Source organism: Anguilla anguilla, chromosome 6, assembly GCF_013347855.1.
Source record: "Anguilla anguilla isolate fAngAng1 chromosome 6, fAngAng1.pri, whole genome shotgun sequence".
Taxonomy (NCBI): domain Eukaryota; kingdom Metazoa; phylum Chordata; class Actinopteri; order Anguilliformes; family Anguillidae; genus Anguilla; species Anguilla anguilla.
In genome coordinates, this window is record NC_049206.1 from 2338321 (window position 1) to 2352864 (window position 14544).

The 14544-nt window shown below is 49.1% G+C and overlaps 2 protein-coding genes across 2 annotated transcripts in view; both read left to right on the plus strand.

Annotated features, from left to right (window-relative positions):
• The first annotated feature begins 113 nt into the window (after nt 1-113).
• acbd6 (acyl-CoA binding domain containing 6) lies at nt 114-7468 on the plus strand. Its single transcript, XM_035420500.1, has 8 exons — nt 114-593; nt 1037-1101; nt 1464-1560; nt 2191-2273; nt 3192-3297; nt 4246-4335; nt 6235-6265; nt 7054-7468. Exons 1-8 carry the CDS (start codon nt 321-323, stop codon nt 7206-7208), a joined length of 900 nt encoding a protein of 299 aa, XP_035276391.1. The 5' UTR covers nt 114-320; the 3' UTR covers nt 7209-7468.
• A 1509-nt stretch (nt 7469-8977) lies between these two features.
• The window catches only part of LOC118229538 (voltage-dependent R-type calcium channel subunit alpha-1E-like), a 91625-nt gene continuing 86058 nt past the window's right edge, over nt 8978-14544 (plus strand). The window contains exon 1 of the mRNA XM_035421571.1: nt 8978-9817. The gene's annotated coding sequence lies outside the window, so the exon portion shown is untranslated. The remainder of the gene's footprint in view (nt 9818-14544) is intronic.

Below are 14544 nucleotides of genomic sequence, written 5' to 3' on the forward strand. Positions count from 1 at the left end.
TAATATTATGCTCTGTAATTCTAAACGCTAAATTGGAACGACTCTACATAGACGAAGACTGTCTGCGGTCGTAAGATTAACGTCGGAACCATCGTTTTTTAGTCGTTGTTTCAGTATATGCGTTTCATAACAGCGTACCAAGGAGGGACCATATTTACAACGCGTCCGACTGTAACTCGGTGCAAAACGAGCTTGCGCTCTCCAATTTAACAATTATCACTACATAAGCCATAGCTCGAATTCACCTGTAACGGTGTCTAGAATAGAAAAGATTAAGAGGACATAGGAACCACTTCATCGCTTCCATCAAAACAATAAATATGGCGTCCCGATCTCCATCGTCTTCCCCTGACTCTGCGACGGGCTCAGGTACAGATCCGGCACGGCCCGACACAGGAGAGCCACTCGGTGGATCGGATTCAGATTCGGATTTAGGTCTACGGGGGGTGGATTGCGGGGCTGTGGATTTGGGACATCGTCTTGAAGGAGAGGAACTGGAAAATGAATTCGAAGCTGCGGCTGATCGCCTCCCCAGTCTTGTGCAGAACGCCAGTAGAGAACAGTTGTTGTACCTGTACGCCAGGTATAAACAGGTAATTAGATATGCTGACGCATTTTCAGTCTCGCTGTTTAAAACCCGCAGATGTCCGTCAGTTTTGTTTATCACAGCATTTATTTTCAGTATGTGCAATGTGTTTTAGCTAGCTGGCTAGCCACTCGTGCGAATTCGTTAACTTGACCGATGCAACTTCCTTAATTCCATAGCGTGCGTATTAGCTAGCTAGCTAGCTAACTGTAGCTAATTTACAGTTTAGTCTTCCAGTCATAAAACTTTAACACTGTAGATGTACCTAATTTGCGTTGTTATGCGCAATAGCATGTTTGCTAGCTATGTTAATTGAGTCGCAACACCAAGAAAGAAGACAGAAAGTAGCTAGAAGTTCCAGTTTAAAGTTACGTCTTTTGTTATGCAAGTTTTTTTGTCATCAAGCTTGTTCATAGGCAGTGCACGAGCGCCACTCTTTTGTTCCTGCAGGTCAAAGTTGGAAAGTGCAACACAGCAAAGCCAGGGTTTTTCGACTTTGAAGGCCAGAGGAAATGGTGAGTGTGCAGTCATATTCATTTTTAAACGTCCTCAAAAACACAAAACTGTAAATCTGAATTTTATGCGCTATCAGATGATTAATGCTTCTTGTTTACATTTAGTCTTTTTTCTTCTTCTGAAAAATCAAGTCTAATAAACTAAAATCAATTTCCCAAAGGGAAAGGGAATGCCAGTCCCCACTCATGTATTGCATTCTGGAGTTCAGTCTAGAGCCAGCAGTAAGGCTGTGTTGGGGAATGCATTAGGGAGAGCAGTAGATAAACTAGAAGCACTAAAGGAAGGGCGAGCCCTGCAGAAATGTCTGTGTGGTTTTACTGCGCAGCTCTGTGCAGCTCTGACAGTGCTGTGTCTGTCACAGGCAGGCCTGGAAGCAGTTGGGGGATATGAGTGCAGAGCAGGCCATGCAGGAATACGTGTCCTGTGTCCAAGCCCTCGACCCAGAAGGCAGCAAAACGGTAAACGTGCGTCCCCCCCGGGGGCGAAGTGTTCGCAAGATGAGCTGTTTTTGCATGATCTTCCATAAAAACAGGAATGAAACACAGACTGGAAAATACAGGCGTTTAAAAAATAACGCTGGGTTTTTTCCCCCACCCTTTCCACCCCCCACCATGAATGCACAACACAGGAAAAACTGCAGTGAGTTGCTGTCTTTGTTATGGCAAACGCAGTGTTTCATTGTCCAAGGGTGGGGGGGGCTTTGTCATATCAAAATGCAGTGCATTTTCAGGTGGCAGAGACCAATGTGGAACACAGAGGTGACATCACCAATCCAATACCTTCTCCACACAGTGTTGGAGAGGAGTTTGGGTTACTGGGTGATGACACCCCTCTTAAATTATGGAGGGTGTAGTCACATGGCCTGAGTCCTGGGGCCGGTGTCACAAAGCAGGATTACAGGGTTATCTGGGTAACTGCGCAGAGTAAAACCCGGAACAGCTCTTTTTACTGCAGTCCGTGTTCCAGATTTGCGAGGGTTCCAGGTTTTACTCAGTGCAGTTATCCAGCTGACTCGGTAATCCTGCTTGGTGATACAGGCCCCTGATTGGTGTTTTTTTTTTTGTTGTTGTCGTGGTTTCCCGTTCCAGATGTCGGACAAAAGGGGACGAGAGCGTCGGACGGGGTTCGGAGGAGCGACGGTCAGTTCCCTCTTCCAGGAGGAGAAGATCAGGTGACCGAGCAGAGTGCGGCGGCGTAGTTGAGGCCGAGATCACGCCCCAGCGGCGTGCTGGGCCTCACGGTTCGGTTCTGAGAGGGAGGAGAAAATGCAAAGCGTCATGTTCAGGCGGTGAAACGCTGTGGGCTGCCGGTGTCTTTGATTGGCTACGCGCCTGAGCTGCTGGAACGTTCCGGTGGAAGGCATTGGCCACTGGCTGCACTCTTTACGGAGAGTGTGCTTCAGAGACCGATTCATTCCACAGCTGGACACTGCAGCGATGGGACTGGCCTATAAGTATAGTAGACTGTGGAAAAATGGAGACCATAACTTTGGAACACTAACTCTCATTCTGGCAGTCATGGAGATCCTCCCAAAGAGTAGTCTCTTCTCTGATTGGCTCCTCAACAGGCAGGCTTCCATTATGATGACATAAGGGTGAAGGTTAAAATGGGTCAGTTGCTGAAGTTGAAATTAATGCAGTTGGTCCTGTCTCAGTGATTAATGTATGATACTGACGGCTATCATCGGAATTGCCTTCAGGGGATAAAAAAAAAAAAAAAAACCCAAATATTTCAAGCTCCATGAGACAGAGCTCCTCTTTGAAAGGAATTTGTTGGCAAGTGTGCTGAACAGGGGAAAAGATTATTGAATGGCTGTTGGAAACAGAGAAATTGCCCTGGTTACAGTTTATTGTTGCTTTAGTCAGTGTGACTGTGTCTTAATTTTGTCGAAGCTTTCTTGCTCAATATTGCTCATATTGTGAGAATACTGTACACCTGTCTCGCTATTCTGGGGGAAAATCTAAAATGGTTTGCAGGAAGGACTGGATATTGTTTCAGATGAATTTGGCAGGTGCTGTTGCTGTGTGTATTAAGATGAGGAGCGTCTGCCTGCTGTCTGACTCCTCTTGTTGTTTTTTGTTTCTCAAAGGGAAGAGGATAAGAACATATTTGACTACTGCAGAGAGAACAACATTGAACACGTCACCAAGGCCATCGACTCCAAGAAGGTGGACGTCAACCTCAAAGACGAGGAGGTGTGTGAGGAAGCTGTATGGAGTATAGGTTGTGCGCGATCCTTCACAGTAAAGCCACCTCCTGTGGGTATGAACTGTGACTGAGACACTCTGTGACTGAGGGACTCTGACTGAGAGACTCTGTGACTGAGAGACTGTGACTGAGACGCTCTGAGACTGAGAGACTGTGACTGAGACACTCTGAGTCTGAGAGACTCTGAGACTGAGACAGTCTGTGGCTGAGGGACTCTGACTGAGAGTCTCTGGGACTGAGAGACTGTGACTGAGAGACACTGTGACTGAGACACTGAGACAGAGAGACTCTGAGACTGAGAGACACTGTGACAGACACTCTGAGACTGAGAGACTGAGACAGTCTGAGACAGAGACGCTGTGACTGAGACACTGAGACAGAGAGACTTTGTGACTGAGGGACTGAGACTGAGACACTCTGTGACTGAGAGACTTTGTGACTGAGGGACTGAGACTGAGACACTCTGAGACTGAGAGACTGAGACTGAGGGACTAAGACTGAGGCACTCTGTGACTGAGAGACTTTGTGACTGAGAGACTGAGACTGAGGCACTCTGTGACTGAGAGACTTTGTGACTGAGAGACTTTGTGACTGAGAGACTGAGACTGAGGCACTCTGTGACTGAGAGACTTTGTGACTGAGGGACTGAGACTGAGGCACTCTGTGACTGAGAGACTTTGTGACTGAGGGACTAAGACTGAGGCACTCTGTGACTGAGAGACTTTGTGACTGAGAGACTGAGACTGAGGCACTCTGTGACTGAGAGACTTTGTGACTGAGGCACTCTGTGACTGAGAGACTCTGAGACTGAGGGACTGAGACTGAGGCACGCTGTGACTGAGAGACTGAGACTGAGACACTCTGTGACTGAGAGACACTGTGACTGAGGGACTGAGACCCAGGGTTAGTGAGCGTTTGGGGTGTGTGTGTTTCAGGGGAGAGCGCTGCTCCACTGGGCGTGCGATCGGGGGCACAAGGAGCTGGTATCTGTGCTGCTGAAGAACAACGCCGACATCAACAGCCAGGTGAGGATGTGGGCTGGGCTGGGCTGTGCTGTTTGCTGGGCTGGGCTGGGCTGTGCCGGACTGTGTGCTGGGCTATGCTGTGTGTTGGGCTGTGTGCAGGGCTGTGTGCTGGCCTGCGCTGTGTGGGGCTGTGTGCTGCGCTGTTCAGGGCTGTGTGTTATGGTGTGCGTTGGGCTGTGTGCTGGGCTGTGTGCTGAGCTGTGTGCTGAGCTGTGTGCTGGGCTGTGTGCAGGGCTGTGCTGGGCTGTGTTGGGCTGTGTGTTGGGCTGTGTGCAGGGCTGTGCTGGGCTGTGTGTTGGGCTGTGTTGGGCTGTGTGCTGAGCTGTGTGCTGAGCTGTGTGCTGAGCTGTGTGCTGGGCTGTGTGTTGGGCTGTGCGCTGGGCTGTGTGCTGGGCTGTGTGCTGGGCTGTGTGTTGGGCTGTGTTGGGCTGTGTGCTGAGCTGTGTGCTGAGCTGTGTGCTGGGCTGTGCTGAGCTGTGTGTTGGGCTGTGCGCTGGGCTGTGTGTTGGGCTGTGTGCTGGGCTGTGCTGGGCTGTGCGTGGGTGTGGATGTGCGTTTCTTTACAGAAGAGAGAGGAGAGCACGCTGTGTGTCCGTGTCTAGCAATGTTGCGTAACGAGCGTTTCTCACGGCAACCGGGCGCTTCCGCAGAGCGGCCGGTGACTGACAGCTGTGGCGGTTTATGGCTCATTACTGGGGTGAAGAAGTCGCCGTGGAGCCGCTGCAGAGTGATTTTTATTCCCTCTGCTGATGTTCCCGCCCACTCACTGCACCCCCCACCCCTCCAACCCCCCTGCCCACTCACTGCGCCCCCCCAGCCTCACCAACCCCCCTGCCCATTCACTGCACCCCCCACCCCACCACCCCCCCTGCCCACTCACTGCACCCCCCACCCCACCAACCCCCCTGCCCTCCCCCTCACCCTGAGTGAGCCATAGGGTTCACAGGGTTTGCCCACCAGTTACCGTGTGATTGGCCTCTGCCGATTCAGTTCTGTTTGGATTGGCTGTTCATATGTTGATACATTAATTAAAAAAATAAAAGAAAACCTCATTATCTATCAGTAAAATTATGGGTCGAATTTACTAGCCTGCTGAAGTTTTTCTTTCTTTTTTTTTTTTTTTTTTTTTTTAACACACCAAATGTTTACATGGACTTTTCCTTTACAGTTTTAAATGAAGTTTGGCTTAAAAGCGTAATATTAGCATTACTAATGCTGGTGTAATTACATGTACTGAGTTTTGTGTGAATAGTTCTGATGGTTCATTAGGACCTGATGTTGATTGGGAACTCTCTTGCTCTGTAGAAGGATGGAGAGAATAGCCCATTTATTTAGGCAGAGCAGGATTTCACCGCGTGTATTAAGGCTTGTAGAAAAGTTTTTTTTTTTTTTAATGAGCTCAGATGTTTTTTCCCTTTGATTCTAAGCTCCACGCAGACCCTGTCTAACCATTGTGACTCATTCTTTAGAGGTGTAGAAAACAGTCCCTTTACTTTCACGTGTTGTAATTAAATTCAGCAGTGTTGGTGTAAAGAGCTTTGGTCATCGTGTGGATGCGTAAAAACTGTCCAGTACCGGAAGCCAGTCAGTATGCAACGCCTTTACTGGGCTCATGTATTTGCTCTCAGAGAACCAGTAGGAAGCAGTTTCACACTCAGCATTTCCTCATAATTTGCAGCAGAATCGAGCTCGAACAGGCTCGCCGGCTGCATGTTGGCGACTGTCTGACCCTGGCTTTTTTAGAGCTTTCGTTCGTTGTTCTGCTTTTATGTATTTAATAATCATTTTTTACGCATGTCCAGTATGTGCAGAGATGCTGTCAGTGGACGTGCGCGTGTGTGTGGCAGAGGTTGTGGTGAGTTTCTGCCCCTGATCAGAGTTCTTCCTCCTTTCTTACAGGATGATGAAGGCCAGACGGCGTTGCATTACGGTGAGACCCCTTTCGCTCCCGGTGCCCGTGTAAGATGTGGTGAAACGGCTGGTTTTATCCCGTGAGCTCTGGCACAGGGGCGAACGCACGTGCCCTTCGCCCCGGCCACGCCCGGCTGCTCCCTCTGCTCCGTACGGGCGGTTATAACAGGTTACATAAGCGGTCCCATTGATCCGTAGAGTGATCCCAGAGCTACTGAACATCGTGCAGGTGCATAAAGTAGACATAGAGCTACATAGAACAGTCACAGACATGAAACATTCACAAGGCTACATAGAGCAGTCACAGACATGAAACATTCACAGGGCTACATAGGGCAGTCACAGACATGAAACATTCTCAGGGCTACATAGAGCAGTCACAGAGACGCAGAGCAGTCACAGAAACGCAGAACAGTCACAGACGCAGAGCAGTCACAGAAACGCAGAACAGTCATAGACGCAGAGCAGTCACAGAGACGCAGAGCAGTCACAGACGCAAAGCAGTCACAGAAACGCAGAACAGTCACAGAAACGCAGAACAGACGCAGAGCAGTCACAGAAACGCGGAGCAGTCACAGAAGCGCAGAGCAGTCACAGAGACGCAGAGCAGTCACAGAAACGCAGAACAGTCATAGACGCAGAGCAGTCACAGAGACGCAGAGCAGTCACAGAGACGCAGAGCAGTCGCAGAGACGCAGAACAGTCACAGAGCAGTGGTCAGAGCGCTGCTGAGTGGCGGCTCAGTGAACGCGAGGTCGCAGGCAGAGCGGCCCGGTCAGCTGACCTCTCCCCTCCCCCCTCCCGCAGCGTCCGCGTGCGAGTTCGGCGACATCGTGGAGCTGCTCCTGCAGTCCGGGGCCGACCCCTCCATCAAGGACCAGGAGGGCTCCCTTCCCGAAGAGGTGACAGAGTCCGGCGACATCTCCTCCCTCCTGCGCCAGTACGCCGTCTCCAAAGGCTAGGCCCGGCGAGCCCCGCCCAGCAAGCCCCACCCCCAGCCCCAGCAGACTCCGCCCCCTGCCCAGAACACACTGCAGCAGCAAACCAGACCATTCTTCTCCCTATCCCTGTCCTCTGATCTGTATATAAGCGGTTATATATGAATCAGACGCCCCCTTTGTCTATGTTGTAAAGACAACCCCGCCCCCTCATCAGCCTATGTAATGTTACATTCCATGGAATGCATCCATTATTCTTATTAAAAAGTGAAAATTGAGAAACAGCAGGCCCCTCTTTGTCTTTTCAAACACTCCAGTATTTCACAATGTACGCACGCAGTTGCTTTGATTTGTGGTCCTGCACATATGATAATAATAATGATAATAATAATAATAATTATTACCACCACCACCACCATTTTGTGGGACCAATGCTGTCCTCCTCCTTTCACAGATGTGTAGAACGTAGAACATTCCGACACTTTTACAGTTTACAGAGTGTTGCTCGTTGTATTTAAAGCGATTGGTACGTTGCCTTGAGGTTTGACAGTCTGATGGCGGGGGCAGCTTTGACTGAGTCTCCCTGAACCCCAGCTCACTCGTGGGTCCTGATGCGTCTGACTGCGCGTGAGTCTCTAATGCGTCTGACTGCACATGCGTGCGTCTCTGATGCGCCTGACTGCGCGTGTGTCTATGATGCGTCTGACTGCGCGCATGTGCGTCTCTGATGCGTCTGACTGCGCGTGTGCGCCTGATGCGTCTGACTGCGCGTGCGTCTCTGATGCGTCTGACTGCACGTGCGTACGTCTCTGATGCTACCCATGCTTGCAGCTCGGTGTGCCCGCTCTTGAATTAAACAAAGAAAGAAAGAAAAAAGGACTGTCCTGTTTTCCTCAAGCGCGTGTGTTGCGTTTTTCCACTGGAGCCGCTGGAGGGACCAGTTCAGACGAGGTACAGGCTGCACTAATGAGGAGGACTGTTTAGTGAAGCCCAGATCAGATCAGAACTGACAGTCTCGCAAGGTTATTTTTTAAAAGTCTTAGAATGTTACTGAGTAAAGACTCTGTAGTTCACACCACAAATGAAGGTTGAACATTTAAATGACTTTTCCTAACAAACACAGCTTGGGGAGTTGCAGCAATGATTTAAAAACGAACTTGAATTTTGAAAGAAGTGCGACGCTCATCTCTGCTTGTGAACCCTGTCCCTGGAGATCTACGGTCCTGCAGGTTTTCACTCCAACCCTAACAAAGCACTCCTCATTCAACAGCCAAAGCAGGGCTGCCCAACCCTGTTTCTGAAGATCTACCGTCCTGTAGGTTTTCACTCCAGCCCTAACAAAGCACACCTCATTCAACTGCCAGAGATCTCATTGAGCTGCTAATTAGTAGAATCACTTGTGCCAAATTAGGATTGAAATTAAAACCTGCTGGATGGTACATATCCAGGAACTGGGTTGGGCAGCCCTGGCCAACAGTTGCTTGTCCTGAGTCACTGTCAGTTTGTGTAGATGTGCTAATATTTCAGCCGGTGAAGAGAACTAGGCATGCAGATGAGTTCAGGATTAGCTAATCATTCAGTTATAACTAAAATGACATTCATCTAACAGGACAAGTTGAGATAAATCAGGGCTCTCAGACTCCAGCCCTGGAGGCCTTAGTGACTTGCTTTCAGAAAGCAGCCAGTTTAAACCAGGTGTTCAGACTCTTTAGCCAATCAGGTGCTTAAATTAAACGTTTAAGCGCAGGTACACATAAAAACCGGCCAACGCAGTGTCTCCCTGGGCTTTGGGTTTAAGATCCCTAATATAAACCGAGAAGGAGCTCTGTGAAGGACTTCTGGAAGTTGACTCAATGTTCTGGATAAACGCTGAACATCTCTGATTTAATCGGGTTAAAATTGCATTAATTAATTGAAAGAGGAGATTAATTGAGGGGGAGGATGTCTGATTTGCCACTATGGGGCGTAACTGGTCGCTAGCAACAGGTGCGCACACCGTCCAGCACGAGCGCAGCCGTTATTGATGCCGACGGCAATAAGTTGTGTTATCCTCATGAAATTATTGTTCCATATTCGTGTCACGTTGCACTATTTCTATATATCGTTTTCCCCTTAATACGACAGTAGGCTGTACATTTACAAAACCCAACGGAAACAACTTAAGTGTGCATGACACTTCGCCGAGAGAGAGAAAATTGTTTATCCACGGGTCGGTCACAATTATGGCAGTGCTGGCCTGCGTTGCATTGAGGAATATTTTCTCACATCATGCAGAGGGGAACCGCTCCCAGTGGACTAGATCATTGGTATAGTCTGTCAGTGTTTCATATCGTATCACGTACACTGTCAACCCGAGGGAGAAAAATCAACGCGCTTAATAGGGTTTTCATGTGTCATATAGGTGCTGGTAAATTATCATATGTAGCTAACCCGTAGATCTTTAGCTTGTATAATTAACACCGAGACTCCTTGGCTCTCGGACACCCGGCTTTGATGTCTCCAGTCCAGCTCTGACCGCGCCAAGCTCCAGTTGCCCGCTCGCATATCTGAATTAACACTGAAGACGAGGGCAAAGGAAGTGTCACTTTGGGGAAAACACAGAGCGGAAAAGATGAAAAACCACACCTTTACAGGTAAAAAAAAATCTATAATTTAACGTTACTTGCTAGGTTGCGATATAAATGGGGAGTCGATGTGTAAAAGAGACTGTGTGGAATTGATAAGCAGTTTAATCTGCGTGCCTGTGTTTAATGTGCTACGTTCCAGCGAACGCTTGACACAAGCTGACGTTTGTATCGTTGTTTCCCCCTCAAATTTACATTTTGTATCAGGCGTGATGTGACTTGTGTAACGTTAAGTAGTTACAACACATTACATTAAAATGTACTCAGTATGATGATATTGCAGCAGCGCGACACTTATCCAGATTTTGCACAAAAGAAGTTTCGTTTTACGCAGGACATTCAGTAAGCAGCGCATTGCATTTGGAAGAAACACGGCAGTTGCCGTCTGGTCGGCTAACTCCAAGAATGTGTTTATTTTCTCTTAAGAATCTTAGGAAGTTTTAAACGAATATTTCGTTTCTGAAGCTGGCCGACCCCGTGAAGATCACCTTTCAAATGACATTGTTAGTCATTCATCGATTTCACTGACGTGTCCTTTGCATTAATGCATCAACTTTACATGTGGCACTAGCCTACTCGCTAAGTAAAACGCTAAAGCATTGTGTGTTGTAATATACTGAGTGAGTTGCGACGCTGGTATCACTGAATATCTGTGCATGAGTGATAACGTGCGCACTGACGCCAAAGAGAGGGAAATGGCCATCAAAGCGCACAGCAGATTCATTTAAACTTTTTTTTTTTTTTTTGCACGAATTCAAAACGATAATGCTGAACAAGGCTTTCGTGTGACATTTGAAATTAATGTTAAACGAACGGTCTCCTTGGTCTCTACTAACGGCTGTTGTGTGCTGCTTTCCAGAGCACCCCAAAGACTACAGCTATTTCTCACACGCGATTTCCCCTCGTTGGCTGATGAAATCGGAAATTATTTTTTTAGGAGGACAGTCTACCTTCCTTTATTTACCCCCCCCCCCCCCCCCTTTGTTAAACTGGGGGAAAGCAGAGAGTGTTACAGATAGAGATGGGATCATCATACAGAAAGTGTACTATTGCAGAATCAAACCCCTGGCTGTATGGAGGGATTTGTGAGACGACTCTTTCCCGCCACGCGCTGTGTCACGCGTTCTGGTGTTCTGCCTGATTCATAAATGTCAGTAAGACTTTAAAATGGCATTATTTATCGCGTGTTTAAGAAGATTATGCCGAGACTCCTGGCAGGCTCCCCTTCGGCGCTAATGACTGGGCGGTAAAATAGTGCTAAAAATAATTACGAGGAAAGAGGTGGAATGCTCTCCGATAGAGATGAATAATGAGAAGATTACCTCGTGTTCATTATGAAAATCTTGGCAAATAGCCTGGGAGAACGGGAAGCGTGGTGACTGGGGTCCTTCTGCCATTGTATGTTGGTTCACATCTACATCAACGACACAAGCATTAGAACCATGCTAGTATAGCCTCTGCCTCATTTTTTCTTTCTTCCTATTGCACTGAAGCTGGAATTTGGCCCAACCTGCTCTCCTTAGGAGCGTCTTTACTGACTGAGCCGCTCTATAGGGCCCAGCCTGCACTCCTTAGGAGCGTCTTTACTGACTGAGCCGCTCTATAGGGCCCAGCCTGCACTCCTTAGGAGCGTCTTTACTGACTGAGCCGCTCTATAGGGCCCAGCCTGCACTCCTTAGGAGCGTCTTTACTAACTGAGCCGCTCTATAGGGCCCAACCTGCACTCCTTAGGAGCGTCTTTACTGACTGAGCCGCTCTATAGGGCCCAGCCTGCACTCCTTAGGAGCGTCTTTACTGACTGAGCCGCTCTATAGGGCCCAGCCTGCACTCCTTAGGAGCGTCTTTACTGACTGAGCCGCTCTATAGGGCCCAGCCTGCACTCCTTAGGAGCGTCTTTACTGACTGAGCCGCTCTATAGGGCCCAGCCTGCACTCCTTAGGAGCGTCTTTACTGACTGAGCCGCTCTATAGGGCCCAGCCTGCACTCCTTAGGAGCGTCTTTACTGACTGAGCCGCTCTATAGGGCCCAACTCCGCATTGTGACACGCGAGTCCGGATATCAACATTGAGTCGCTGGCTCTGTGGAGAATGAGGTTGAGTCTCTGGCTCTGTGGACATTGAGGTTGGGGTTTATGCAGCAGTGGAGATGCATTGAGAAGCTGTAACCTAGTCAATGCGTACTCTCCATGCACTGGCTGTACCTAACGTCATGCAGAACACTTTCTGCTTTGGGTGCAATAAATGTGGCTGCTAACAATTACCCCCTTTTTACACGCCCCCTAGTGGCCAGGATGCTGGTGTTCTGAGATTGTTCATCTGAGTTAGTTTTGTAAATGGTACAAGTATCTTGCTTAAAGAAATTTTATGAGTCTCTGTGATGCTCACATCTGGAGTTATAAAGCCTTAAATAGAACACCACCTAAATAGGTGAGGATTGGCCAGATTAGGCATCTTCGCGACGGGTTAGACCATATGCAGGGAACCGCCTTGTGTTTGTATGCATTTTGTGCTATTAAATATGTGTCTTACAGTTGATTGTGTCTCTATCCCGCACACAAGCTGTGCTCTGTCTGGAGTCACCTGTAAAAGTGTCCCTTGGCTCCCCTAAACCTGATTGCTGGGGTTCACTCTGGATTAAATAGATTTCCAAAGGTACGGATGGGAAAACCTAACCTGAGTGTCTGCCACTCACCGTCAGGTTCAGGCTTTATTGAATAGAGAAATGGTGTGTATCCATTTAGACTGCCAAGGTCAAATGAAGTATCTGGCCAGTCATGATGCAGGAAAGGAACAGTGGCGTGTTGTCATGGTGACGAGTGGTGTTGGATGCGCTTCTGTCTCCTTCCCCTTTATCAGTGGCCTGTTTGCCATCGGAGGATTTTTCCGGAAGCTCGACCGTGCGCTGGCTCGTCTTTTTGGGGTACTGAAAATGGAGCGTTAGTGCACCATGGTGATTGGTTGACGAGGGGCTGCGGTGGGCAGTGATTGGTTGACACGCTGGATTGGGCTGTGGCGATTGGTTGACAGGCTGGAGCTGGTTGTGGTGATTGGCTGACACGCTGGGGCAGGCTGTGGTGATTGGCTGACATGCTGGGGCGGGCTGTGGTGATTTTCCTGGTTTTGGCAGCTGCGGTTGTGCAGGTTTAGGTTTGTAGCGTCCCGTTGGGTAGTGAGTCAGCCGCGTTTGTCCCCTGCTCCCTGCTCTTCGCTGCTCCTCCTGGCCGCCGGTGAAAGAGAACGGCCTTGCCATTCAGACTCCGTCTCACGGGCCTCCTTTCAGAGAGAGGAGCCTCCATTTTGCCCTGCTGCCCTGCAGAGCGAATCTCCACCAGCTAAGCTCTCTCCTCCAGAGTCGCTGTGAGTGCGCCACAGCAGCTTGGGTCGTGAGCACAGCCATTTTACACCGGAGCTGCGGTAGGAGTTATGAAGCCAGTTAAGTGGTGATGGTAAGATGGCTATATTAAGAGTTCCGGGAGAGAAACCTTACATTACAGGCATTTAGCAGACGCTCTTATCCAGAGCGACGTACACAGCTTTTTACACACAGCATTTGCCTGTACGTTGCATCCATTTACATTTAGTTGGCACTAAAGCCAAAGGCAGAGGCTCATTTCAAAGACTGAGGTCCAGAATCAGTGCAGTCATCAAGCTCCTGTTGCCCAAATCGCAGCCAATAAGACCTCTCTGCAGTGTAGTACACTGGGTAAGGAACTGGTCTTGCAACCTAAAGGTCGCAGGTTCGATTCCCCGGTAGGACGCCCCAGCCGTTGTACCAGGTGCTTAACCTGCCTTGCTTCAGCATCTATCCAGCTCCTCCGTGTTGAGTGGCACTGCTTTCCCTCCGTTTAGCATCTCTATTCTCACTGGGGGGGGGGGATGGGGGGATGGGGGGGCGTTTTAATCCGGAACATCCGAGCTCTTTATCAGTCCCCTCCATGCGTTTCCACACACAGCTGCGTAGGTGGGTGAGTGCAAGGAGCTGTGTGGTGAAGAGGCTGTAATGAAGAGGCAGGTTTGGCGTCGCCTCCACCGTCCTGATTTGTCCTGAAGTGGAGGTTTAAATCCGGCGGATTATCCGCGGAACGTAACTGACGGCACTGCCCCAGGGGGGGCCCCGGACGTCTCATCCGTCAGATCAATCACTGTTTTCCATTTTCTTCTGTGTGCTGTGTGGAAACTGATTCCATTAGGGAGCTGGTGTTTTTGTATTTGATTGAATTTAAAACAAAAAAGAAACTGACAAGGGGGGTTTTAATTTCTGAGAAGGTGGACACCTGGTTGTGGAAACCATTTGTGGAGAATTTAAGGGTAGTGTCAAATCTGTGTTCTTTTCCAGGAGAACATTTTTCAGAAGCATAAAAAAGCGGCGCACACTGGGGGCCACCCGCTGAGTTTGAGCGCTCCTGTTCCGGCAGGGAGCTTTACTGAGCCGGACATCACAGGTGCGCCAGGGAAATGTGTCCCCCCCCCACTCAGCCTTTATTTGGTAAGGGGGAAGGTGCTATCCTGCTGCCTCCCTGTACGCTAGCTGCTCGCTGCCTGCAGTGGACACGTCCACAGATCTCCTCCTGTATCAGAAACGCGCTGTCGTCCCTCAGACGTGCTTCGCTGTTTCCAGATCTTTCTTTGATTTAATCTCAGGCATGGGCCATCCTGGCATCTCTTAAGTTTTCTTGGGAACTGACCAGAACGGTTCTACCATGTGCTGCTCTGTGTGTGAATCTCTTGCACAGAACA

Bases quoted from the DNA above. Each gene is read 5' to 3' on its own strand.
- acbd6 (XM_035420500.1), top strand. From the start codon at position 321: ATGGCGTCCCGATCTCCATCGTCTTCCCCTGACTCTGCGACGGGCTCA. The intron at 2,274-3,191 runs GTGACCGAGCAG...TGTTTCTCAAAG, and splicing joins TTCCAGGAGGAGAAGATCAG to GGAAGAGGATAAGAACATAT. The intron at 4,336-6,234 runs GTGAGGATGTGG...CCTTTCTTACAG, and splicing joins ACGCCGACATCAACAGCCAG to GATGATGAAGGCCAGACGGC.